The sequence below is a fragment of the Falco naumanni genome, chromosome 16, assembly GCF_017639655.2.
Source record: "Falco naumanni isolate bFalNau1 chromosome 16, bFalNau1.pat, whole genome shotgun sequence".
Classification (NCBI taxonomy): domain Eukaryota; kingdom Metazoa; phylum Chordata; class Aves; order Falconiformes; family Falconidae; genus Falco; species Falco naumanni.
Window position 1 is genome coordinate 2452052 of NC_054069.1, and position 26626 is coordinate 2478677.

At 45.9% G+C, this 26626-nt stretch overlaps 1 protein-coding gene across 1 annotated transcript in view; it reads right to left on the minus strand.

The window, feature by feature from the left end:
- CDON (cell adhesion associated, oncogene regulated) overlaps positions 1-26626 on the minus strand; it is a 56484-nt gene extending 29858 nt beyond the window's left edge. Inside the window, exons 1-6 of the mRNA XM_040616185.1 lie at positions 26451-26626; positions 6062-6198; positions 3628-3900; positions 1833-1979; positions 1389-1532; positions 665-952 (exon numbers count right to left, since the gene is read on the minus strand). Of these exons, the coding sequence (XP_040472119.1) occupies positions 665-952; positions 1389-1532; positions 1833-1979; positions 3628-3900; positions 6062-6137 (928 nt within the window). The 5' untranslated portion in view covers positions 6138-6198; positions 26451-26626. The remainder of the gene's footprint in view (positions 1-664; positions 953-1388; positions 1533-1832; positions 1980-3627; positions 3901-6061; positions 6199-26450) is intronic.

A 26626-nucleotide genomic window follows, 5' to 3' on the forward strand; every position in this document is an offset into this window, starting at 1 on the left:
TTCTGAATGTTCACATTTGCATTAATACTGTAATTAAAACATCTGTATTTTCAAAATAATTCTTTAGTAGCATCCCCATAACAAAAGGCATACTGTGTGTCAACAACCTGTTTTCTGAGTCACTCTAATATATGCATTTCAAAAACCAAACAGAACAGCCATGGATGCAAAAAAAAAAAATCAAACAGGAAAACCTGCTACAAAGGAAAGGGGAGATTCAGAATGACTTGCAGCCACGCAAAAGAGGCCAAATATATTCCTTTTGCTTTAGTTTTTGTCCTCATCCAAATATATCACCTCTCCTTGCCAGCCTTTTGCTTACATACAGCCTCTAAAGAGAAACATCTGATCTCTGGCACATCACTGACATTGTATCCCATGTACACTTGGCACTCTGGAGAACAATAAATAGATCAGCTCTTCCCTTGGAGTTTGTTGTCCTTTACTGTTTAGTTATTTCAGACTGCAAAGGATGTGAAGGGATAAATAGTTATGGATTTTAACTTGGGAGAGATGATGAGATATGGTTGTTACGAGCATACCTTTATTTTAATATGCTTAGGTTGAGAAAGAATGTCAGGCTATTTGTAACCGGATGCCAAGACCAGCAAGCATACAAAGCAAACGTTCATTGCCTGGCTGTGAAAATTTCTTTATTTCTTACCAAGTATAGTAAGCGAATAGTTAGCGTATTTCACTACTCCAAATTCATTTCCCACCATGCAGGAGTAATTTCCAGAGTCCGATGCCTCAAGCCTGTCTGTCACCAGATGAGAGTGCAGCAGTTTCCACCTGCCTTTGCTTAGCACATCCCGTCCGTCTTTAACCCAGCGGACAGAGGACGGAGGCAACCCACTGACAATACATTCTAGCATCAGAGAGCTGTGTTGGGGCACTGCCAGGCTCTGCGGTACCAGGGGGTGAAGTATGTGGAAGCCACCTGAGGAAGAGCCTGGAAGAAATGAGACAAGGCTTATCACAAACCAGTCCTTTAAACCACACTCTCCCATCCCGTCCTCCAGTCCTGAGGTTTGCCGTGTTGCTCAGACACAGCTGCTTATACTTAGGGCTAAGTATGATGCTGTAATGCTCTCCTCCAGAAGTCTTTCTCCAAAATCAGTCTGGCAGCTGAAGTATTAGCAGTATCCCCTTTTCAAGGGCTAAGTGCTCTGTCTTCTTGGGATTTGAAAAGCAGTCACGCTGCTCCTCCACAGTAAGGGGAAATAAGAACTGAATGTGCAAATAATGCAGAACAGATTCTACCTAACACAGTATTTGAGACCAGTGGGTATTTATGCTGAAATGCCCATGCTAAAAATCTTAGGGATGTTATTTATTCTGTTCGAGATTTATTAATACAATTCTGGAAAGCTGAACTGAATACTCACGTGTGACTATGAGCTTACGTCCGGTGAGTTCTATTCTGAGATCGTGAGTAACTGGGTTGTATGCTGCACATTTATAGGATCCTTTGTCTTCTAAAGATACATTCAAAATCTGCAGGTTTCCAGATGGAAGAATTAGGTAGTTGTCTGAACAAGTGGGAAAGGAAAAAATTATATTTAGCTTAAGTTTCAAAAAAAGGCTTCCTTTAATATTTTTTGTATTTAAATAACATGTCAGATATATCAGTTTATTCTAGATGTAGGATCACAAAGAAATCATGCTGCTACACAAAGGATATTAATTTACAAAGTAGATTTAGATACAATGATTTACGCAGGAAGTTGTGCAAGTTTCTGGGGGCTTTTCCTTTAAGATCTAAGGAAAAAAAAAACCACAGGCAAGCTTTGTTGGATATTTATATTGCTGACCAGTGGCATAAATCTCACCTGTTGATTGTTCCAGCCATTTTCCCTGCACTTGAAAGCGAACCTGTGCTTTAGGGTTACTATCTGGCACCTTGCACCCAATGAAAGCTGTACCTCCTTCCTCTGCTGCGACAACAGGTTTCACCGACATATCAAAATTAGCTAAACCTAGAAGAGAATCAGTAAAAGGTTAAGAGCAGTCACAGCTTGGGAAAGAGGAAGGGCAGTAAGTAAATTCAGTATTTGTGTTTAAAATATTGCTGGTTTCAAGCTGATTATTTTCTCTGGTGCAGCATTTGGACATTCATATCAACAGGCATGGTCTTTCCTGCACTCTGTAGCAACACAAACCCTCCTGTGTACGTATGCTTCCTTACTACAGGACGGGCCAGCTTTTACATGGGAACAGCGAGGGGAAAAAAAATAAAAAAAAATAGTTCCTACATTCCCTCAACTGCTCCAGGAAAAGCAAGCAGAGATATTGGAAAGACTGCAGTGCTACTCACAGGCTCTGAAGCCACTACAGAAGACAATTTACACTAGCAGCGGGAAGCCTGTCCGTAAGAAACATGAAATTGTCTTTCTGTGATTATAGTTAACACAACACCAAGTACAGCAGCGCCTCCCACTCGCTGCCTGCGCAATGAGGCAAGCAGAAAGCCTCAACAGCTAACAGCATAGTCTAATTTGCTACTAAATTCTCAAAAGGAGGAGCAAAGTGTGAAAGCTGCTCTTCTACTACCTTCCCTTTCAAAGCATCTTCCAGGTTGTGAAGTTTTTCTATGTTAGCCACCCCTAGAGCTCTCTTGAGAAGGTCCTGCTATGGGTCAGTACTTTACCAAAACACTTACTTCTCTCACTTATAAGAAATTTTCCTCCCAGGAGGATTTTGGACATGCTTCATAGATAAGGTACCCTTATAGAGAAATCACTCAAATCCTGCTTGACAAAGGCCCGATTCAGACAGCCCGGCGATCCCAAACAGACAAATCACATTCACGAAGGAATATTATATTCCCATTCTCAGCACCACATTGTCCTTTCCATGTGGAAACCATTGCCTTTCCTCTTCTAAAGTCCTTTAAGATCAAATAATTTACAGATCAAGCACCAAGGCACAGACTGATTAGAAGAACCAGTGCAACTGAGAAAAGGGTAATTGTCCCTAAAAGGACAGAAGACTGTCCTCACCTGGAGAACATCTATTAGTTTTGACAAAATGCAATGCTACAAGTGAAAAGGGAAATTTGCAGCTGCAACTTATTTCCCAGGCAACAATTCCCACTCATTTCACCTCGACTCTTCCACAACACATCTTCCAGCACACTTCCACAACAGCATGGCAGCTCAGTTGCTCTTTCAAGATCCTTTTTTGAAGGGAAGCTTTTGGGTGCCTTGTACTTTCAGGTCAATTTATTGACATTATATTAATTTCATTGAATAGTATTTGTATTTGCTGGAAAGGACTCTTGAGGTCCTTCAGCTCAAAATGAGGCTATCGCCAACACTAAATTGATCAGATGTGGGTTTGCCTAGTGGAATCTTCAAAAGCCTCCAAGGAGAGGATCCACAAGCACTCTGGGGAATCTGTTCCAGGGCTGCATCACCTGACAGGTCTTGGATGACACAGGGAACAGAAATTGGCGAAAAGTGCATAACTGACCATATACTAAGTACTGGCTGGCAAAAAAAAAACAACAACCGAACACCTTGAAACTAGTTGTTTGCTAAGAGTCAAAGAAAAACAAACCACACAAACCAGTAGAGTTCTATATAATTTGCAAGGAGCGAGGAACATAAAGAAAAATGAACTTACGGCCTATAGATACCATCGCAGGCCTGCTCACAACAGCACCCACGCTGCTGTTAGCAACACACTGATAGCGACCGGACGTTGACAGGCTGAGGGAGACGATTGTCAAAGATCCTGACTGGATTTCCACTTCTCCAACCTTGCTTTCCAGAGGCTCCCCATTAAACAGCCAAGAAAGGCGAGCCATGGAGGGCTCAGCAGAACAGTGGAGTTGTACAGGCCCACCAGACTTCTGGACAGCAGACAAGGGCTCAGAAATAAAACGGGGAGTTAAACCTGAAAGGAAAAAAAAATTTTATATATATATATATTTTCAGCTAGTGAACAGCGTTTTCCATAAACAAGTGGTAAGATTCATGATGCATTGACTGGTGTGAAAGACTACGATCTGCATTATAGCAACGCTCTCTCCCAAGGTTCCTGCCACTGTTCACAGACCTGGCAAACTTCTGATGGAAGAAGGTTAAATACTGCTGAAAGACTATTCAGATCTAACACAGACAAAGAGTCAGTCTCTAAACTCCAAGTTGCTAGTGATACTCAAGCAGGTGTTGCCTTTTCCTCTGCAAGAACAACACACAACAGATTCCCACTTGCTCCCCAACACTGGGGAAAATGTCAAGATTCAAACCCCACGAAGAGGGTAACAGTAATTAAATGAAGGTAGGTTCAGCGTACAAGAAGGGTGAGATAGGTCCCCAAGTGTACACAAAACGAAGGCATCACGCTTGCTGGGGCTAGCAAAAAACACAAACCCACTAGATTTATTCTGAGTGAAACAGCTCCCATCACCTGAAGAGATGGAGTACAGTAACAAGCAGCTGTATCTGATCCATCCCATATGAAGCTGGCCTGGATGTGACTTGTAAAATTTTAGAAATGGTAGCAGCCTGCCAGGTATTTATGCGGAACAGTCTCAGAGTCTGCAGAACTAATTAAAAATAGCAGGGTGAAAAAAATAAAAGCTGGATGAACAGCAAAGGCTCTTGTTAATTCCAAATACATGGACTTCATCAGGACGAGAATGATGAATTGGGTATCCATTATCTTTACTGAGTAAAGATGAACAGAAACAGGAAAAGCTGCTAATAAATAAAAGGTTCAGTTCCACAAAACTTGGTTATAAGAATCCATTTATTTGCCAGAAGAAAATTCCTGCTTGTTTGAGGAGATTTTTTCCTATTCTGGCCAATGAAACATTGGCAATTATTTCCATTTGTTTTCTATGGAATTCTCTGCTAAAGACTTTGTATGAAGTGGTCAAGCAAAGGGTCATCAACCACAGTAACTCCTATTTGGTTAGAAATACGGGGAAAAAATAATTAAAAGATAGACACAGCGGCATGTGAAAACAATTCCTGGTTTGTAATTCCAGATAGTACAGGTCAAGATGATATTAAATGACATGCAAGTAAGAGACTGTTTTCTTGTAGGTGGGGCCCTCAGCTCATGTTTTTCTTCTAAAGTCAGTCCATCCAAGCTCTGTTTATGAGTTTCAGATGAGAAACTGTGCATTTTTAACAGAAACATAAACTATCTGCATAAACATAAAATAAAACTGGAAATTAAAGTGTGGCTTCACTTAACAAAAAAGATGAAATCCATAAAAATGGTATCCAAGCATTTCACAGGACTCCAGATGTCCATTTTTAGCTTTTAATTAGAAAACTGTTTTTCCTATTAGTTCGGTTTGCATTTCCAAGGATAAGAGAAAAGCAGTGACCTTTTTAGCTTGCTAGCCACCAATTGCTATGGAATTGCACTGTTACTTTCATCTTTGCCCCTGTCCTTGCTCTTGACACCAACACTGTGGGCTCAGTGCAAAAGTCAAAATTGGTAGCAGTGACCCTGCAGCTGGAATTTATCTCCTATGACTGCTTGAAAAATAAAATTTATCCCATTTGCTTATAACTATTAGCTATGAAGTGCTAAAAGTAGTAAAAGCTTCTTTTTTGTGTGGTTACGTTAAGACAAGCTGACTACACAGAGCAGATGTGTCAATTAAAACCATCCCTCTTCTTTTTTTAACGCAAGAGCTGTTCCAACTGCAGCCACACATCAGCATTTGTGTTTCAAAGATCTGATTCCCCTTTCCCCCTGCAAATTTCAAACCCCTCCCAACCCCATGGGAACACAAGATGCACTGTACGCAGCAAAATCGGGATCCAGCTAAGTCCACAGAGATCCCAAAGAACAAACCTACGTAAATGAGAGTCTTCCACATTCTAGCACTTGTTTTGAGCCAACTTTTCAAAAGCAGTCACATATTCAGCTCAAGATTGTGTTTAAGTGCTCCATGCTTCCTTAAAAGCACGTTATCGATAACATGCATTAGGGTTGGGCACTTTGAAACGCATTTCAAATTGCTGCTCATTCAGAAGGATGGGCTCAACTTCCAAAACCTCCAAGCAAGTCATCTCAGCTGAGAAGGCCTTACCTGAACTCGTGGCAGGGATGAGACCCACGGCAGTGATGAAGAGCAGTGCCTGTAAGAGTCCGGGAGCTGGATGCATAGCGCCAGATTACAGAAGTTGAAAGCACGAAGCTCCAGACTAAAATGAGGCACGGAAACAGCTACAAAACAAACAAACAGATGTCTACTGTAAGTTTCAGGAGTTAGTCTTTTAACTCTCTTACAACAAAGTGGGGTTTCAAAAAAAGCACAACCAGGAAACAGCCAATATTCTTTGCAATATAGAAACCATCTGTAAAAATGAGTTAGAAGTTGAACTTAACTATGTTTCCAAGTACTATCCTTAATATAAGATTTTTTTCCACAGCTGGAGTATGAGGCATCCGCACTTAACCATACTGCCTTGATAAATCAGACTACTTTCCAACCAGCGGAATTGAAGTCCAAAGTAAACAGCTTATCTATTGGAGATAATATTGTTTGCAAACAATAATCATTTGACCATCTATCACCAGGCCACGCTTGTTTTACAAATTATTATGGATCTACACACTGCGATGCAGCTACCACTCGTAATTGCTCTAAAACTGCTTACTGAGACGTGTCATCTGCTTGCTCCTTCTAGTGTGCTTTACAGACAAATGATGGCAAATGTCTACTGAAAAAAAAATCACCAGTATTAATCTTTTTCTCATTTATATTCCCAAAGCAATACTGCTTTCTCATGTATACTGCTGGGGCATCCACTATATGCACTTTTATCTACAAGGCTGATTCTACACGAAGCCAGTCCTTTCCTTCATTGTATCACACCTGACCATTTGGCTATATAAGATCTCACTTTCATCACCAGCAAAATACAAGCTAAATCACGAAACCAGCAGCTTAACTTGTATGAGGTGAGTCTCCAAAACTGTTTCCAACACTCAGTCTCCATCAAATGCTCTCTTCTCCAAGAAAAAAAAAAAAATCTGCAGCTGTCGTTCACTTAAGTTTTCTATTTTACTTGTGTAATATTATGATGAATAAGATTTGAGTTCATTTAGCACAGTTACTTCATTTATCAGCCCGGCCATACAATTTCACTGCTGATAACACTCAACATATATTTCAAACATCTCATATATCAGACATGTATATAAACACGTATCTAACACACATACAATAACTAGGAGTTCTACTGGCAGCACACAGAACAAGTGCAACAATGCGTAATTGACAGAAATAAGTCCCGGTTTATTGAGCGCTCGCAGGGCTGTCTGCTTTCCAAGAAGCCAGATCCAGGGTATCAACAGCAAAATTATTTTCATGGTTTATTTAAAAATAACAGTATTTTATCATCGCAACATCACTGTAAAATATATATGCAAAACAAGCAACAGGAGAAGACTCTAATAATAATAAAAGAATCACTCTAGATTTTACAGAGCCATTTGCTTACTGCTCCTTCTCCCTGCAAACTGCACTCCAGGCTCATAATGACAGCTTGGGAAGGCTGAAAGAAACACTGTCAAGTCCTGCTCCCATTTCTGGGCAGCTTTATCTGATGCGGCAAATTTATTTCAGCTGTTCGGAAGACCCAACGCCCAGGCTGGCTCCCCAACAAGAGCCGGGGCTGTTTTGGTAAGGCGCAGATGGCAGAAGAGATCAGCTGCGCAGAACGCGTTTTGGTTTATTTGAATTCTCACTCGGTTCAAGGGCAGGAGAGCCGCTCCACCAGCAAGAGCAGGACAAAGTAAACACCCAGAGAACTTGTTAACATCAAACACTTTGCTGAAGAGGGGTGGGGGGCAATGTTGCTTTTTGCCAAATCTTCCCTCAACTATTTATTTATGAAAAGCAATGAAACGTATATTCTGGGTCAACTTTAACCCCAGCACATGGAGCTACTGGGTTATTCTGCAGCTGTCTTTTTAAACAAGGCCAACTCATTATCTTTAACTAAACTTTATCTTTGGAGATCTACTTTATCCAGTCTCTGATTTCCCTCTGTTTATCTTTCCCTTTACATGTTCCTAGCTGCCAGTGTCAACAGCTACTCCTCTTTTGACCTACCAGTTTGGCTTTCGCAGGCTTGCGGAGTGGTAAGATCAACTGTAAAGCAGTGAGTACACAAAGCAAGCCACAAAGACCGAAGTTCTTTGAATGAGGGAGGGGAAAAAAAAAAAAAAAAAAGAAAAAATATTCGCTTTAACCAGAGCAGCATTGTTCAGCAACAACACTCAGGCATCCAAGCAGTTTCTCTAACACGCACTTTGGAAGGGACCACAGAAACCCCTCACGCACTGGTAGGTGTGGGAACACAGGGGGAAGATGAGATCCAACGTGCAATACACAACCCACAAATATTTGCCTTTTCCTTTGACAGATGGTGTCACTACAGAAGTCCCCTGCTTCTACTGTAGTAGAGAAGAGGGCAAGGCTCATAGTTTTGGGGTCTTTAGAAACCCAGCAGAGAAACCGTGCCTCTTACAGTATTATATTAAACCATATCCAAGCAATAAAAGCCTTAGGGATGGAAAAACAAGACTCTTCCCCTTTGCCATCATTTCAATAACCCTGAACTCCTGTTTTGACAGGAAGTACCAGTCACTGGAGACCCACTGGGAACAGAAAGAGAAGAACTTTGGTTAGATGTGGCTCCATTGAAGTGTCTCCAACTGTGAGATGAGCTCACCCAGGAACGTCTCTACCCACTGTTCATTATTCCTTACTTGAGAGAACGTTATCTCCATCACTGGTGAATCAAAGTTATTTTGAAGTAAGAGGTGTCACTGAGACAAGGGGTTATTTCAGATCCTTTTAAAACAAAACAGTAGTAACAGGAGTTATTTATGTAAATAATATTCAAGGTTGAATAGAAACTGACGTTGTTTTCGTGGATCAAGGGAAAAGTCCTTTCTACTTTCACTGGTGGTTCCTCCAGACCATCAGCACCACATACCAGAAAGTCAGAGCATGGCAAAGGCCTGTATTTCTCCTACTTCCACTGAGACATCTTGATCTAAAGTCCAATTATTTTCATCTAGCACTTGACTTTGTCAGCTCTAAAGTAACTCGGCGCTCACAGGCCAAGGGAAACAAGGAAGATAACGGTCTCGTGTCAGGAGAAGTCATCATCCTGACCGATCCAACACACACCCACCCCTCGGGAGCATGCTGCACATGCAGGGGCATCCCAAAACGCGTACCTGGTACTTTTGGAGATAATCAGTAAGATGGAGTACTTCTGAAGATAACATAATTCTGGGCATGTAACTCATTTGTTGCAGACCCTTTGTAAAAGGGACCCCTCACCACATAGCTATGGGGACAGGCATGCACGCCTGTCCATAGCTCACAGTTTCAGCCCCATGACCTTCAGGATGCCATCTTCAGGCAAGCAAAATAAATCATCGGAGCCAACTCCAAACAGAGGGGAAGTATATATTTTAATTAGTCCCTTTAGGAGCACCAGAGAGGTTTCCCGCTGCAGGAGCAGGGCTGTCCCTGCTGCTGGACTGTCACACCAGCCCTGGCACACGCTGGCTAGGTTCTGCAGGGCAGCCTGCATGCCACCACCTGGCTGTCGAGGCCTGAAGAACTCACCAGGAGGGACGTGGGCCAAGAAGCATCCCTTGGCACTTGGACTTACCGAAACATCCTACCAAGCCGAGACGGGAAGACGCAGGCACCAGATCAGCCAGGCAGGCTTCTCATCTCCGATCTGGACAGACATTGCAGCCCTGGCAGTGACTCTCTCCTCTCTTCCCAAAGCTTCACTCTTGTCACCGTTTCTCCAGAAACCAGCGGTCTTCAGTGAAAGCCTCCACATGCCTGGCTCGTTCAGTGTAACTAACTTAACCTGTCACCTCCAAATTAACTCACTCCTATCCATGCTTGCACCAAAAAAAAAAAAAAGTTTTACACTCTAAAAGATGACAAAATGCTGTATGCCACACATTCCTGTGACACCCAGCCTCAGAGGATCCACAGCCGAGAACCTGCCCCGCTTATTCACCAGACCATGAACTTCCCATCTCCACCCTTGCAGCTAAGGGCAGAGTCACTACTAAAAGCGGCATTATCTCATACCCTTTTTTTTTTGTTCCCTTTTTCTGACACTTTTTTTCCCCTCTGGTTTTACTCCTTGAATCATCTCCCTGCCATCTCAGCCCAGCTGGCAGGACAACTCCAGGACCTCCCTTCCCAACAGCCAGCAGCCACCAGAGCTATTTAGCCACCACCTCACCTCAATCTAACCGCTACCGTATCCCGGCTCCATCCCTCTCCTCCAAAACTCATCTGACCTTCACCAGCCGTTTCAGCACACTGAAGCTAAAGGAGGAAAGGGTTTCTTCGCTAGCCAAATGCACCGGGTCCTATAAACGCCACAGCAAAGCAGGGGAGGAGGAGGAGGAGGAGGAAGGAAATAGCGTGCTCGGGAACAGAGGGAGTTATTCAGGTTGCCCACTCCACCTCCAGGAGCTGACGGCCTTCTCTAAGAAGCCCTAGGAAAAAGTGACAGAGCGCTGCTGCTTCAGGGGCAACGCTGCCCACCAGCTGCAGACGTGACAGCAGTTTTCACTTAGAATAAAACACCTTTGGATACTTAAATACTCTTATTTTTCCTAAACAGCAGCAACTCTGCATCAATTAGCCCAGCCTCACTTTATAACACTCCATGTGAATCAACACTTACAGCACATCAAGTTGGATTTTTCCCCCCAGGTCATTTATTCCAGAATCACCAAGAAAAAATTCATTTTAACTTGCTCCCAAAAATTGTTTCCATCAGTACAACAAAAATCACAGATTTTCAAAGCACCTGAATTTAGAGCAAACAAACCCACCAGAATTAAACTAAAACACTATGCCTTTAGTGCAAGCAAGCAGAGTTAGATCATTAAATCTCGCACCAAGACACCTTAAAAAAAAAAAAAAGAGGTATTGAAGCCTGTGGCATTCCAAGAGAAAGCAATCAGACATTCCTGCAGCTCGGCTCCTCAGTGATCTCCAAAGCCTTTGATCACCGACTGTCTTCATGCTGTCCTCCTGGGGTCTGGCAAAATGAGTGTAACAGCTGGCATATATACTTCATTAGCTTTTTGTGCTGGGAGGAGCGGGTTAGCAGCCCGGTAGCAACCGACAGTCTGCCCGTCAGCTTTACGGACTAACCTCTGAGGTTTATTCTTGCATCTTTTGGTAGCTGGGAAAGACTTGAAGTAGTCGCAAGCAACTGACACCGGTGCGGTCACCCACACGCCACATAACTTGTACGTACCGCTCCTAAAGACACGGCTGCCATACATCAAGGATGCAGCAGACTGATTTTTAATGCCAACACGTGGGTTTCAGGTCCCTAAAAGGCAACAGAGCTTGCCGAAGCCTCATTTTTATGAATGCTTAATGACCACTCAATCATTAACATCAACCTTTAAAAAGCAAATGCAGCACCTACAGTGTTCATTACCCTCCCCCTCCCCCCTTTTCAGGGTCTCAATCGAGTCAGTCAAGCGTGCAAACCGATCCTGTCGCCAGCAAAAGCATTTCCTTTCACTGTGGTCAGCCAAAAGCACGGGAAGAAAATGGAAGTGACTTGGAGTTATGGCACCAAAAAGGCCAGACAAGCAAGGAAATAATCAACTCCACATGAGCCACTTCTAGCCCATCACAATGAAAAGGGCCTACGACTAACCCCAGGAAAGGTCAGCAGGACTATGGGGGTCATAAGCTGAAAAAGGCAATAGCGAGCAGCTGCCAGCTGCAATAAGAATCAATGTGTTCCTAATTACACTCCGAAGAGAGAGCTCGAGCACTGAAGAAGTCATGCTGTAATCACAGCTTGTGTAAAAAAAAATAATAATATATATATGTACACACACACATTTGAGTGCTCCTGTTCTACTCTCCACCTCGAGCACTGAAACTGCAGTTTCTGTGTTACTAAATTACAGGAAGCGGAGCAATGGAGATAAGGAGCCAAGCATTTACATAAGTGTTGAGGTTTAGGGTTTTGTTTGGGTTTTTTTCCCTTTAAAATACCATAATTAGGCATTTGTATCAGAATTATGGCATCACGAAAGACAGGATTTCGTGAGTGTAAGTAATAAAAATATGTACTTCAAAGGGATTTTGTGGGTGCTTTTAGAAAACAAACCAAGCTCTGCCTAGCAGTCCTGCAAGCCTGGTATTTTCTCTAGCCTAAAAAAATCTGAAAGGGAAAACCCCACAAAAAACAGTTTGCTGACAGTGACCCTATAAACCAAGTGTGAAAGATATAAACAGGTCAGAATGCAATGAAACATACTCAAAGGCAGCTACAGAAACAAACCAAATGGAAGGGCATTTAAAAATTACAAGAAAAAGCATCCTTTGATGTTATGTTCATATTTATTTATTAAATTTTAAACAAATGGAAGTATACTTTCTAGATCCTTATCGTGACAACTAAGAGAGAAATTACAGTTGCGCAACCTTTGCAATTGTCACCTTGAATTTCATTAACGCTTCCAAAATTCTGCCCATACCCCTGCCCAGCATCCAAATCAATCAGTGCTAAGCCAGCATCCAAGTGTTGCCTACAGATATTCCCAATTAATTATTCAATTGGTATTTTTACTCTTTTCTGGTAATGTGTTTTTATAAGCAGCCTTGCATGAGCATGCACGAAGCCCCATGGTTGCTCCACATGATTTAAACCTCCCCATGAATCAGTAACGAATCCCAAGAGCAATTTTGGGGGCCAAAATACCTTATCGATTGTGCAATGGTTTGTAACGGCACATTATTTTTGTTAAAATAGAGACTGAGTATTTGCTCAGGGTGGCAGATGGCAGGAAGAACAAACAGCACTGAGCAAACGAGGCAGCAACCGAGTCCTGACAAGGACAGGGGTCCTTAAGCCTTGATGGCCTGCCTTTGTAAGGCATATGTGTCTTTTTCCAAAGCTGTAAAAAAAAAATCCTAAATAACGCCTGTAATTTACTCAGACTATCACAGGTAAGGCCCAGTGTCACAGGACAAAGATGACACAAGGATACACTAAGCAGCTGAGGAAAAAAATAAATAAATACAAGTATTAGCCTAAAACCATGACCAAAACATTGGCCTGCCTCAAAGATGGAGAAGCAGATCTTTTGCCTAGTTGTTCACTGGTTTTTTCTATTTTGCTTTCAGGCCTGGAAAGTCTCATGGTTGGTATCAGCTGTTGGACTCTGATCAAAGTATAGCTTTCCATTAATCCTTTGAGTTATATGTGAGGCTGATAGAGAATTTTTTTTTAGAAGACAGTTAAGATTACTCAGATACTTAATTTGCACTCCAGTATTTCAAAAACACCTTGACTTTAAAACCTCGGTCTTGGCATACATATGGTCTTGATAGAAGAACGCATGCTTTGGCATTGACTGAAGAAATGGATTTGTGAGCAGAGGGGAAAAAATTTAACAGTTTGTGTACTGTGCCTCTGCAGCACGCAGTCAAAAACACTCCTGAGTCGCTAGTCTGCTACCGACACACATACGTGCTCTGACTGGGGAGGCCTGGGATCCCCATCCTGCTGTATCAGCACCGGTCACAACAAGACAGACATTGGGGAAAAAAAAATATAATAAATCATCACAGAAGCCATGCGTTCTTATCCACAAACAGGCATAACAATTAGGTTAATTTCATTATTAACTTCAGGAAAAAAAAAAGCTGAGACAGTCCCCCTGCTGCCACGCTAATGAAGTGGGTATGGTTTCTGACTCTTCTAGCCTCAGGGGAAGCAAAAGAACAGAGCATTAGCCTAATATACAGTTCTGCTGGGCTGCAATTATGCTTAAATACCTAAATAAGGGCTTTTAGACCTCAAGGGATCTGAAGGTATCATTAGTCTAACAGTTCCATCAGAGTAACTGTAAACAAAACGCATACAAAATTCTCACCCCTTGCTCTTCAGGGACCCCCCCAAGACCCCAGCCCTCTCACTCTCTCCTGACTAGGCACTACTTTGCCTCATACTCCCATTTTCTTCCCCATATCTAGCTCACCACCTGTCCCGATTCTGCCTCGCCACCTTGCCATCACCAGTGACAGCTCTGCTCACCTTCAACTGTGTCTGGAAAGGTCCTTCTGCAAACGCCTCCCTCTCCGCTCCTTCCTACAGAGCTGGCCTGATCCTCGGAGCAAGGGGGTTTACTTTTTCAACCGAGTGATTTTTTTGGTTTTTTTTATTTAAAACCAAGAACGAGATTTCGCAACCAGTTTCAGCCAATTTAAAGACAGGCTGCTGCTGAGGGCAGTAACACCTTCCTTCAGGACCTGGCTTGCATCCTCCTATCTGCACCAGTGATCATGCGGCCACCGCATGAGTCAGATCTGCTGGCAGATCCAGCTGAAAACTCAGCCAAAGAAAAAAAAAAATGAGGTTGAGTTTTCACCTGGACGAGGGAGCAGTTTCAGCTCACCAAGCAGTCTTGGAGTGCTAGCCCAAAGGAGGGGCTAGGAATGGATGTCCATGAAAGGGAACTTTGCACTCTTAACAGCATGAGGCCTCAAAGCAAGTAGCAAAGCACCACACCAGTGTCTTTAATAAACCCTGAACTGCAAGAATGTGGCCAAAAGACAGGAAAAAAACCCCACCAAACCCAACTCCAAGTGAGACATGCCTATTTTCCTCCAGTGAGCTAGGGGACTCGCTGTCCTAATTATCCGACCTACAGGTGCACACGCCACAGCAAGCTTCAGTACTGCCTCAGGGTGTGTCTTTTCCCCTCCAAAAAGTTTGAATTTTGCATGTCAAGGACGATCACCTGCGATTATAATCTCCCTATGGTTCCTGTAACCAGAATCCAGCATGATTAAAAAAAAAAAAAACCAAACACACCAAAAAAACCAAGGACTAGAACCACAGGCTCACTCAGGTCATCAGAAAAAAGCCTGTCAGACTCTCAGACAAAGGAGCTCGCGTCCACGCACGCTGCCCAGAGGTCTGCTTCCAGCAGCACTCTCACTCTTGATAGGTTTTGATGTGAGAGAAAGTCGATGGAAAGAAGAGGAACCATGGGCAAGCTTTGTTAGAGGACACGAGCTCATTCCTGAGGCGATTCTAGATGAACACTGACACCGTCCATTGGCAGCCTCCAGCAAGCAACAGCTCTAAAAGACACAAGAGCCAGGGTTCTTCTAGCTGCCTTATCCCAAGTCCAACTCGGTCTGTTGCAACTTGCAGGGATCCATGCTATCCGTGATTCCTTAAAGGGAAGCATGACTATTAAATCCACACCTGCAGCCAGAATTTATAGCAACCTCATCTACTGCTGTCTTACATCATAGGCAATTAGGAGCCTGTGAACTCATGGCTGCAGGATATGGGAGGCGCGCTGGAACCGGAGAGCAAAGCCTGTGTGTTACAGCACGGTTGTAAAGTCACCCTTTAGAATCCACTGTGCCTGCAGACGGCTGAAAGCGGGCACAAAACGGAGCAACAGCTCCATTTTGACTGTTTGCTCCACAAAATTGCTGTCCTCCACTTGAAATTGCCGCTTCCCCTCCTTTTACAGTAGTCCACACACTGTCACATGCAATGCCAACACACTGCCGCTGAACCCAGTCTCCAGGGTAAATAGGCAGGAGAACAATGGTTATTAAAAAGCAAACCGGCTAACCAGTGACAGCTGAGGAATAAAGCAGGAAAGAGTCCATCCTTTCTCTCCCCCCCTCCCCCCGATTAAAACAAGCCTTCGAACAATTCATCCTTCAGTGTTACAGTAAGCTAACCGGGTAATTCGGTTTTACTGCTCTCCTCCCCTCCCTTCCCCCACGCTCCACAGATCAAACCTGGTTTCAAAATTGAAGTCCGAACTCTCCAGGAAAAACACATTTCTGAGCTTCTTAACCTAGAGGGAAGGAATCCCGACACAACTGACAATATTCCTCTAGCAAAAACAATCCCGTTAGCCTCAGGCCCAGATAAAAGCTGTCTCTGCAATAGCTAGGCAGGGAAAGGGGGAAAAAATAAAATTAAAAAATCATGTTGCTCAGGCCAGGTTTGCTACACAAACTGACTTGGCTCCCATGCGAGGTGAGGGATAGCAGAACACGGGGGAAGGAGAGGGGGGGCTTTGGGTTAGATTTGCTCAGCAGCGCTGCAGAACCAAGCACCGGCCATAGCTTCCCGCTTCCTTCTTGTGCCAGCGGAGCCAAGCTGGACCAGGGAAAGGAGGCAGCAGCGATCATGAAACCGTAGCCTGAGGATTCGGCTTCTCCAGCTCTGCTGCTTCACCCACTGCAGCTGAGCTCCGAGTCAACGCTGCACCACTGGCTCACCCCTGCTAGAGGCAGGGACCCCAGCCCCGAACGGAGGGGCAGTCGGGGGCACCAGCATCAAACAGTGGCAGTTCATGAGTCAGAGCCCAAATCTCTTCCCGTAAATTAGGGTGATGGCAGCTGCTACCAGCAGAACTAGTTCAGACATGAGCAACTGATAGGAAAGTAGTTAAGTTTCATCACAGGTACCAAGGAGAATTTTTGTACCAGGTTAACCTGACTGCGCCCTGTTTTCACCCGCACAGACACATCCTACTTTGCTGAACAGGACTTCTGTTTGGATGTCCAACAGCAGACTGGTAATTCCAGGAGACACCTTCCCAAAAGAAGATGGGACACCGCTGCTGTGGCCTCAGGATGTAGGAAGAAGGTTTGAGACTCTTCGTAGCAAGTCAGCTCCCCCGCAAGACTTTAATGCCGAGCTCAGCAACACACAGGGGCCCTGCAAAGATAACCGGCTGCCGGGACTGATTCCATCCCACGTTAGCATCCATCAGATAGCAAGAAAAACAAGATTAAGCAGCACCACAGCATTAGTCTTCATTTAAACTTGGCAAAGAAAGCGAATGTTTCTTTTTCTGCTCTAAAAAACACACAAAAAGGAGCCAACAATCTTGGACTCAGCCAGCGAAAGGTGCCTGGACTTTTTAATATTGGGGGATTAGAAGGGACAACACTTGTATGCCTGCCAGACCCCAGATAAGTAGTGAATGCTTAGGTTAAGCAGGCTAGCATCTGCCTCCTGCAATATATATGCTTCCAGAGTGAAAATAAACAGCTTCACACCTTTGGCTTGGAGAAGGACTTCAGTTTCTTTTACATCCTCAACCTGCAGTCTCGAGGAAGAGGGGTCGGAAGGGTGAAGGTGACTTGAAGGTCCCTTATTCCAACCAACAAGAAGGCGGCTAAAAACTTTCAGTCTCCTGTCATACCAAGGAGGCAGTTTAGGGTCTTTGCCGCCGCACATAGGATCTGGTGCTGCTTCATTATGTTTTACTGGAACCAGTAAGAGCTGCTTCAGAAAATCTCTGAATATACTTACTTTTTCCATGCGTGTAGCTTACACACGAGCAACGACAAACGCACTAGTTTAGAAAAAAACCTGACTTGAAATCAGACTATTTTTTAAATGCTGAGCAAAAAAGCCCATAATCTACAAAACCGTGCCTCAATGCTACCACCCAACTCATTCGAGATCTGTTCCTGTGACAATTCACAGAGCTGAAGAGACTCAATCCACACAGCTGCAGACTGTAACTTCAGCATCCACCATCTATCATCTAGTCCTAGACTCCTCTGATTGATCTCGACTCGCACAGCAATTTGGAAGTGCAATCTGCACCCAAAAAAAATAAAATGCCTCAGTCTGAATAGCTGAATTCAAAATCATATCATTAAGGTTGAAATTTCAACATATTTAGAGAGTTTTGATAATAACATTTTTGATTACATCCGTTGCCAGCTTCCTTCTACACCCTGACAAAGATTTAAAGGATACATTCCTATTTCATTCTGCAACAAAGATTAGTGGCAGGAACAGAAAACATCTTCTGTTCCAAAAAACCCTCAGGGTTTTCCTCCTGAGCTTGCATTTTATTAGAGGAGACTCAAATCTCCATCAAGCTGTGATATACTGTCACTGCAAAGTATTTAGGCAGCAGGTATCCAAGCGCTACACCAAAAGGCACCTTCTGAAAAGGCTCTTGAAAAACAAAGAGATTTCCTGAAGCTATTGCAAACGTGAAATAGTTCCTCAGAAGTTAACAGCCCTCAGCAAGCTTTATGAAAATCCGAGCCTACGCTCGAGCGTATAGCCATAATTCTGGAACTTTTGTGAACTCTTATTGTGGGGAAGGGGGGGGGGGGGGGAACAAAGGAAAACCACATGCTATTGTTTAGTTTGACTCCGCAATACATTTAATCTACATGGAGTTGGAACATTACACAGCAGCACTCTTCAGCTACCAGAAATCACACTCAGCCAACACCAGCAAAACCCATCCTCTAAAGGGGGAAATGCTGTTTTAAAGATCTTATCTTTGCCCCACACAGCACTGAAGTTCTCCAAAATACAGCTGAAAGCTGTAACTACTGATCCCCCACCCCAAGTGGATCATCAGTGCAAGAACACCAGCTCTCATGAAAGAGGGAAAGCCAAAGCTGGTGAGTTTCACCAACTTGACCTTGAGCTATCAGAGCTTTTGCCAGCCAGACCACAACAGACCTGGGGGGTCCTGAGCAGAGCAAAGACCCACCCAGACATCTAACTATCAGCAGGACCTACCCCTGACATGTTCCAAGATGTTAAAGCGACAAGACACACAGCTTGTGAGCTGCCAGAGAGTTATTCCACTATATCCATAAGGATGGTAACAGATTTAGCTACATGAATTCCATTGGTAAAGTCGCACAGCTCCCTTCCCAGCCTCGTAACCCACTGGATGCACAAGAACGACCCCCATGTCACTGGGAGAGTATCTTCAGCATGCGGCTCCAGAACAACCCTGAGCAGCTCAAAAGGCTGTGGAGCTGCAGACGAGGTATCAGCTGGGCGGGCAGGCAGATCCACCCCAGCACAACTGAAGAACCATCTTCCCAAACATCGTTATTTCCACATCTAAGCCACCCATTGCCATCTCCTTGTCCCCAACAAGTTCATTTCCCCCAACCTCAATTTTCAAGCCAATTTTCAAGCTCCTATGTACAACTTTTTCCCAGGGTGCAGAGCGCTTTGCCTTCTGTTGGGGGACAGCTGTTGTAGCCAAGGGACCAGAGCGGTGCAAGGTCACCCCTTGGCAGATGCCAGCATCAACACTGCTAATTAGGGTAAGAACTACATGCAGCCAGTTGATGTCATGGCCAGAGCAGCCCACAGGCACCCTCTCTCCAACCTGAGCCTCCCCCTGGCTTGGTGGAGCTGCCGTTTATCTTTTCATCCACCTGGGACCAGAGGCCTTTGGCACAGCCCCATCCTCATCCCTCCTTTGGTACGGGGGGGTGGGGGGGGGCTGGCACATACGCAGGTGGCTGTAAGATTTCAGCAGGCAGGCTGAATGAAATGGTGAAGAAAGAAGCTTTTCAGAGGGGGAGGCGGGGAGGACAAGCATACACTTATTAAACAAGTCATCTGTTTGGAGCGCTGGCTCCTACTTGTTCTCAGTTATATTATTCACTGAAGAGTGGATTAATCCATCACTGCAAAGGAATCTCCTGATCTCCAAGATAAAGGCAACATGTCTTGCACTGACTGTCTCTGGATCCTCCTGAAAATCACCAGCCTTTCTCATACCCTTATTTGGGCTGATCTATCATCTCTTAGCAAACAAGAAGGAAAAAATAAAAGGAAATTAAAAACTGAGAAAACACCACCTGATCAAAGTAACTTTACTTGGGAAAACCTAGCTTGGATCAAGTGGAAGCGAGTAGGGAATTTCACCTCAGAAGAATCATCCTCTTCCCTTGCTGCAGCTCTCCCGATGGGACTCGTCCTCACAAGAGGAATGGTCACCTGGGGGTTACCTCCTGAACCGGCATGTAAAAAAACATTATTTCTTTTAAGATAATTGAAATTGAGGCCTTTTAGCTAGATAAATGGTTTGTTTCGCTCTGCGAGGACCAGGAAAGGAAAAGTCCCAGTACCATCCCCTTGCAGGAACAAGGGCATCTCCAGCTAGAGCGGGCTGCTGCTCTGGCACAAAGCACCTCACGAACACGACAACGCTCTCCATGAAGAAGATGTCCAGCATCTGTTTGACCTTCAGTGCTTTAGCAGATGATGCAGAACGATTACAGAGGCATTCGGGAACATTCTTCGCCCGAGATTAAGGGGGGCACAGCAGATCCCCACAGCTCACCTCTGACTGGAGCTGGCAGCCCACAATGCAGGGGTCCCACCGGCACGCAGAAGGTGAGGTGGAGCAAGCTGGCAGGGTGTGCTTTGCAGGCAACAACCCACAGCTACCTCTGCAAAGACAAAACACCCCAGAAATGTAAACCAGCGGCACCCAGCCCCTTTGCCCTTCTCCTTCAGAGCCCATTTTTCAACGGGGGACTGCTCACAGCACAAGCATTTTTTCCCCTTTGTCTGGCGCTCCTTGGCATTTTACAGGTTCACCGTGAGGAAAACCAAGGTCTACAAGGCAGGCAGACTTTGTACAACTGCGAGGTAGGAAATATTAAACTTGTCTTTGAATTAAACAAATAAGGCTCAACCACTCGGTTCATTATCAGATACAATGGTTGAAGTCTGCAGGGAAAACTAAACAGCAAAACCCAGGGTATAAATCAAAGGCATGATCAGACAGACAGGTGAGGCCAAGGGTGCGGTTTCACCTTACAGCTAAGGCAAAAGCTGGCCGCTGCCAAAAGGGATGGTCTCCCAATCCCCCCCCCCCCCCCCCCCGCCCCGACTCCCTCGCTCCCTCCTGCTGCTTCTGGCACTACCCCCAGCTGCCAAGCTGGAAGAAAATATTCCAACCAAGCTGGCTCACCTCGCTCTGGGTTTCGGGGGATTATGTTCGGGGGGGGGGGCTTTTTTTCCTCCCCCCTGTCGTTTTAGTGAGTTGAACTGGTTTAATCGGGCATTTCTGGCAGGGAGCAGGAGATGGAGGTGGGGGGGAACAGCAAGACAGCCCCCCACCCCACCCCAGGCAACCAGCTCTTGGCTCAGCCACAGCACGGAGAATGCGGTTTTATGAGACAGCTAAGCCAATTTAAAAGCCAGCTGCTGCCAAAAGGGGCCATTCCCCCCCCCCCCCAGCACCCCTTTAGCCCCCAGAGGCCTCCCCAGTCATCGAAGTGGAAGATTTAGCAACTCTAACTGTGGGGCAAGATCCAGCGGAGAGTTTGGGGCTTGTGGGTTTGTTTTTTTTTGGTGTTTTTTTTTTTTTTATCTGGAAGGGTTAGCTGGAGTCACTCCCCTGCAGCTGCTCCAGCACTGGATTCCCACAGCAGGGAAGAGGCAGGAATGTACCTGCCACCTCCTGCAGCAGCGAGTCCTCTGACTGAGCTGTAATGTGAAACGGCGCCCAAGGAGCTGGGGGGGTGGGGGAGAAAAGAAAAAAAGAAAAAAAAAAATAGCATCCCACCTGGCCAGAAAAGCTCCAAGACATCTTGTAGGTATGGGAAGCGGGAAAACAACCCACCTTGCATGATTATTTTCCCTTCTGTTGAAAGACAGGAGATATTTCTCACGTAGAAAGAGCAAGCAGGGGCTTAATGGAAAAGACAGGTGGTATGGATGCACAAATCTCAGTCCCTAGTAAGGCTGAACAAGCAGTTTACCCTAAAGTGATAACTGTCACTGGAGAATCATCATCCGCACCGGAAAGGGAGAAACAAGCTGGGGAAATTAAGTGGAAAACTATGACACAGTCAGCCCTGGAAGCGGACTGAGCCATCTACCAAGGACATTACTAGAAGAACAGTAAGCTGAGAAAGAAAAACCTAAAAAAATAAATATATACATATACACATACACACACAGAGAGGAAACTAGTCTAAAAACTCCTGGGACACAGTAGCTGGAGACCTCTCGTTAGCTAAAGTAATACAGCAAAGAGGTTTTTGCTGAATTTGCCAGGGACAAATGCTATCCCAGAGTGAATTATTTGGGAGAAGGGGACACAATACCAGGGCTTGCTCAGGGAGGCCACCAGGAGAGCACTAAGCCAGTAGGAAAGAAACACACTCAGAGAACAGGCCTTGTACCAGCTCACCTGTTAAACTAGATCAAAACAGCAAAAAAAAAGCGTACAGAGAACGAGTTTGGTTCCCATGTACCAGCTTTAAGAGTCCGGATTGCAAGAGAGGCTGGAAATTCCCACTTCAGGAGGCAATTTGACCAAGTCTGCTTGATACAGGATTTGAAGCCTTTAACAAGATTTTTAAGCTACATAAGCCAGCATTTTTGATCAGCCTCACCCCAGCTGCAGCCAGGAATCAGCTCAGAAGTTCCCTGGCCCACTGAAACACTGAGGAAAACGAGAAAACTGACAGAAAAACATTGCAGCGAGCAGGAAAGTGGCATGACTCAGCTAAGGGAGCCACTCGCTAGTCAACAGATCATAAGCAAAGCAGCAGTCAAAAAACTGACTCTACATATAAAGGTCAAGTTTACAGTATCAATTAATTCATACAAATTAGATGTTGCCTAACAAAAGACGTCAGGCAGGTTTCTGAGCTGCGTGCAGCACGCCAATTAAAGCGATTCCGTATAAAATGCTACCTGAAATACCAGATCTCAACAGGCTTGTGGGTGAAGACTGGCTCCGTCTCAGGGCTTCTCGCGCTAAGCTAAAGATTTCAAAGCCTCGCTGGAACCAAGTTCACCAGCAAATACACCGCATTTTCATGTCATTTTGCATGTGTTCGCATGCCAACACAACTACGCAGGAACAGAGCATTGCATTAAAAAAAAAAAAAAACAACAACAACAAAACCCTCAAGATTCACATCTGTAGGCACGGAAATAAGGAAGATGAAGAGTTGGTGGTTTTCCTGTGCAGCCTAAAAGGCACTGCAGTAAAAGAACTCTTAGAGAAAGCGTGAAGAGCGAGTTCGGTGGAAGGTACAGGAAAGCTAGGTGAAGTTCAATGCCTTTTCACATACAGAATTAGAAATAGCTCATGCTACTGATGCAAACCTTTCGCATAAAGCTCATTTGGCAGCAGAGAGAAGATGGATGTGCACATACAAAGACTCCGAGGTATCAGCCTGCAACCTGCTGCTCCTCACACCCAGCCCTGCAAACAACTTCCCAGGGAAGCTGGAATTAAAGCAGCTGGTCCTTTACACCTTCAGTCACATCAACAATGCTACTAGCCAGGTGAAGAGGCACACCGGGAGAAGGTGCTGCACAACTGTACCACGCAGCAAGCCACATGCAGATTGTGTCAGGCACTGGTTCAGAAAACAGCTTTATTCCCAAAATGGTTTAATCACCACATGCTTCCCAGTTAAGTTTTCTTGCTGCTGCAGCTGAAGCTTTGCTAGACTTAACACTTAGCGGTAGCGTCTTATCTCAAGCAGCCACTAAATTAATTTCAGTGGTGTCAGTATGACCAAGGCCTTCATTAGGCAAAGCAGGTCTGCTCGGGGATACACAGAGGAGGATTTATGAGATGACGAACACCGGTATGGCTGTGCGCTCACGTGAGCAAATCAATTGCTTTGCTTCACAATTTCCACATCTGCAGAAGCAGTCTTTAAACAAGTCAGTGTATTTTTAAGCTCTGACAGTTAAAATCCTCAAGTGACATCACCTGAAGTTGGAGCACAGCTGCCTTATTCCTCTGGCACACCAGTGAGCCAAAGTAAGCATGAGCCTCAGTTTATAGGCTTACAGCACACCTTGAGATAATGAAAGCACTGGTGGGGTTTGCCCCCATAGCAGAGTCAGGCCTCTCCTTACGTGTCTGGGTTTTTTTGTTGGTTTCTGCCAGGGCCCCCCCACAAGTCCTGAGGTAAGAAACACAAAGTTTAGTACCAGTGCATCCCAGCCAGGCTGGCCAGCATGCCGACAGAGGGGGCACACAGGCGTCCTGGCCCAACCACCACCCAAAAGGGCTGGCGGGCAAAGGCTGGAGAGCACCAGGTAGAGCTGGTGTCCTACCAAACCCTGGCACCCGCAAGAGGGTGAAAAATAACCAAGATAAACCCTCCCAGCTGCTTTGCGTGGTGTATTATTGCTTGCCAAGGCGGGAGCAGCCTCCTAGCCTGCCTGTGCTTCACCTTGCACGCACGGGCACGGCTGTTTACAAGTGCTTGGGGCAGCTTAAGGGTGTAAATCGCATTAATCCAAGCGACAAAGCTACCGCGCTCATCCTTGGGTGAATTACTAATCCCTCGCCACTAGAACTGTTCCCATTTTACTTCCTGCCCCTTGGAGGAGATAAAAAAAAAACCCCTTTTAACATGAAGCTGGCAGGTAATCCAGTAGATCCTGTCTCAGTATTTCTATCTGCAAGTCTAGCCTTACATAACCAAATAGTTCTGAGCAACAGTCGTGGGTTTCTATGGCTGCTCCGCAAGCCTGAAGATTTTTCTAGGATGTAGACTAACTAGTCAAAAACTTCCCTCTTGTTTTGGGGAGGGGATTACAGGAAAAAAAAAAATATTTCTTTTTAATGGAGCAGCACTCCATTATCAACCCCCCCCCAGGGGACAGGCTTGTAACCATTTTTAAGAAGTAGGGTTTGGTTTAGATGCATTTGAATCACGCAAGCAGTGCTCACTGCCTAGTTTAGTTTGGTAGAACAAAAGCACGCTGGTTGTAATTAGGGTGTATGTCAGGTTTAACAGAAAAGCATTAAGAAATCATGCCACGAAACCTTCACCGCTACTTGAGCGGAGAATTTTTGGAATATAGTGACATGAAGGAGTGGGCTGTTGCCCTCAGCAACCGCTATTACAAAAGCGCTATCTCTCCTTAAAGAAGTTACAGGCAGGCAGCACATCACATAAATCGCAACTGTCAAAACACGAAAGCTGTGGGAGATGAGCAGAAAAGCAAACCGGCTCCACGCAGCTTGGCTTTAAGCACCGGCACAACAGGATTACCTGCTTTGTTCCAAGAAGACACTGGGCCACAAACAAAATCCCAGAAGAATAAAAGTTTATGCACTGCCAGTAACCTCAGTGACCAGTGGCTGTGGAGTGACAACCCTGGTGTTTGGGTTAGTAAATTGTATTTCTGGTGCATGTGTGAAAGATACAACTCACTGAGTAAACACCCCTTCAGAGCTGACAGTTTTACAGCCGCAGGCTCGGCGCAGCTACTCCTTCTCAGAAACCTCTGAGCACATAGACGCAGCAAATCATTCGGGGAAAGCAGTAAAAAAAAAAAAAAAAAAACCAAAAAAACCCAACAAACCTACATAAAGCCATCACATTTACCCATTCGCCAATCCTTTAAAAAGTTATGAGGCAGGGGCAAAATAAACATCGCCTGTTTTCTGCCTAACAGTTGAAAGTTGTGTGTCACGTCTGAAAAACATTTCCCTTTTGGTTTGAAAACATCAATATTGAAAACATGCAATAGTCGACTGGAAAGTTCCTTCATTAAAAGTCAGCAACTGTATAATTATTTTTTTTTTTTTGGCAAAGAGACAGACAAAGGCAAGCAAAAGCCATTTAAAAAGCAAGAATCTGACAGCTTTAAGGATGGAGGCGTCATAATGAGAAAAAAAAAAATAAAATAAACAGAGTTAAGATGTCACTATGCTTTACGGCTGGAGTCCCCAGGCATCACACACCACCTCTCGCTTTAGGGGCTGACTTTCCACCGCTCTAATCACAGAGAAAGTGACCTTGCGGATTTAAACCAAGCACCGAGATTATCAATTTTAAGGCGGTTAAGAGGCAAGACACGACCCCAAGTCCATGCCCCGCCGCAGCGCCTGCAGACGGAACAGCGTTTTAATGACAAACACAGCCCGGGGGACGTTCACTGGGCGGTATGACGGTACATCGGCCACAGGCTGGGGGCAGAGCGCTGAAACTGCGCTCAGGGGGTCTCGCCCGCCCCCCCCCCCCCCCCCTCACCCGGGCGCCCCCCGGCTCCCCCCGCCCAGCCCCGCACCGGGGGCACCAGAACAGCCCCGGCCCGGCCCGGGCCCCTCGGCCGCGCCCGGCTCCGGCACACGGGGGGCTGCCCGCCCGCCCGCCCGCCGCCCCGGGGAACCACCCCTCAGGAGGAGACCCCCCCCAGGAGCCGCTCCGGGGACCCCCTTCAGGAGCGGGACCCCTCAAGAGCCAGCCATGGGGATCCGCTTAGGCAGGAGCCACCCCGGAGACCCCCGCCAGCAGGAGACCCCCCTCAGAAGCCTCCCCGGGGGGAGCCCCCTTAAGGAAGGGATCCCCCAGGAGCCGCCCCAGGGACTCCCCCCAGGAGGGGACCCCCCCCCAGGAGCCGCCCCAGGGACCCCCCCCAGGAGGGGACCCCCCCCCAGGAGCCGGCCCCCGTCAGGAGAGGACCCCCCGCGCGAGCCGGCCCCCCTCAGCACCCCCCTTCAGCCGCCGCCGCCGGCGGGAGCGGGCCAGGGCTGACAGGAGCCGCCGGGCCGGGCCGAGCCGCCGCCACCTGCGGCCGCGTCCCCCTCAGCGCGGCGGGACGCGTTACCTCCGGGCAGCCGCCGCGCCCCCTCCCTGGTCCCGGTGCCGGTGCCGGTCCCGCTCGGCGGCGGCTCCCCAGGACATTCCAGGCTGGGGCGGGCGACCCGGCGGACGGGAGCCTCCATCCAACGCCGCCCGGCCGCGCCGCTTATCCCCGCTCCCCGCCCCGCTCCACCGGCGCCC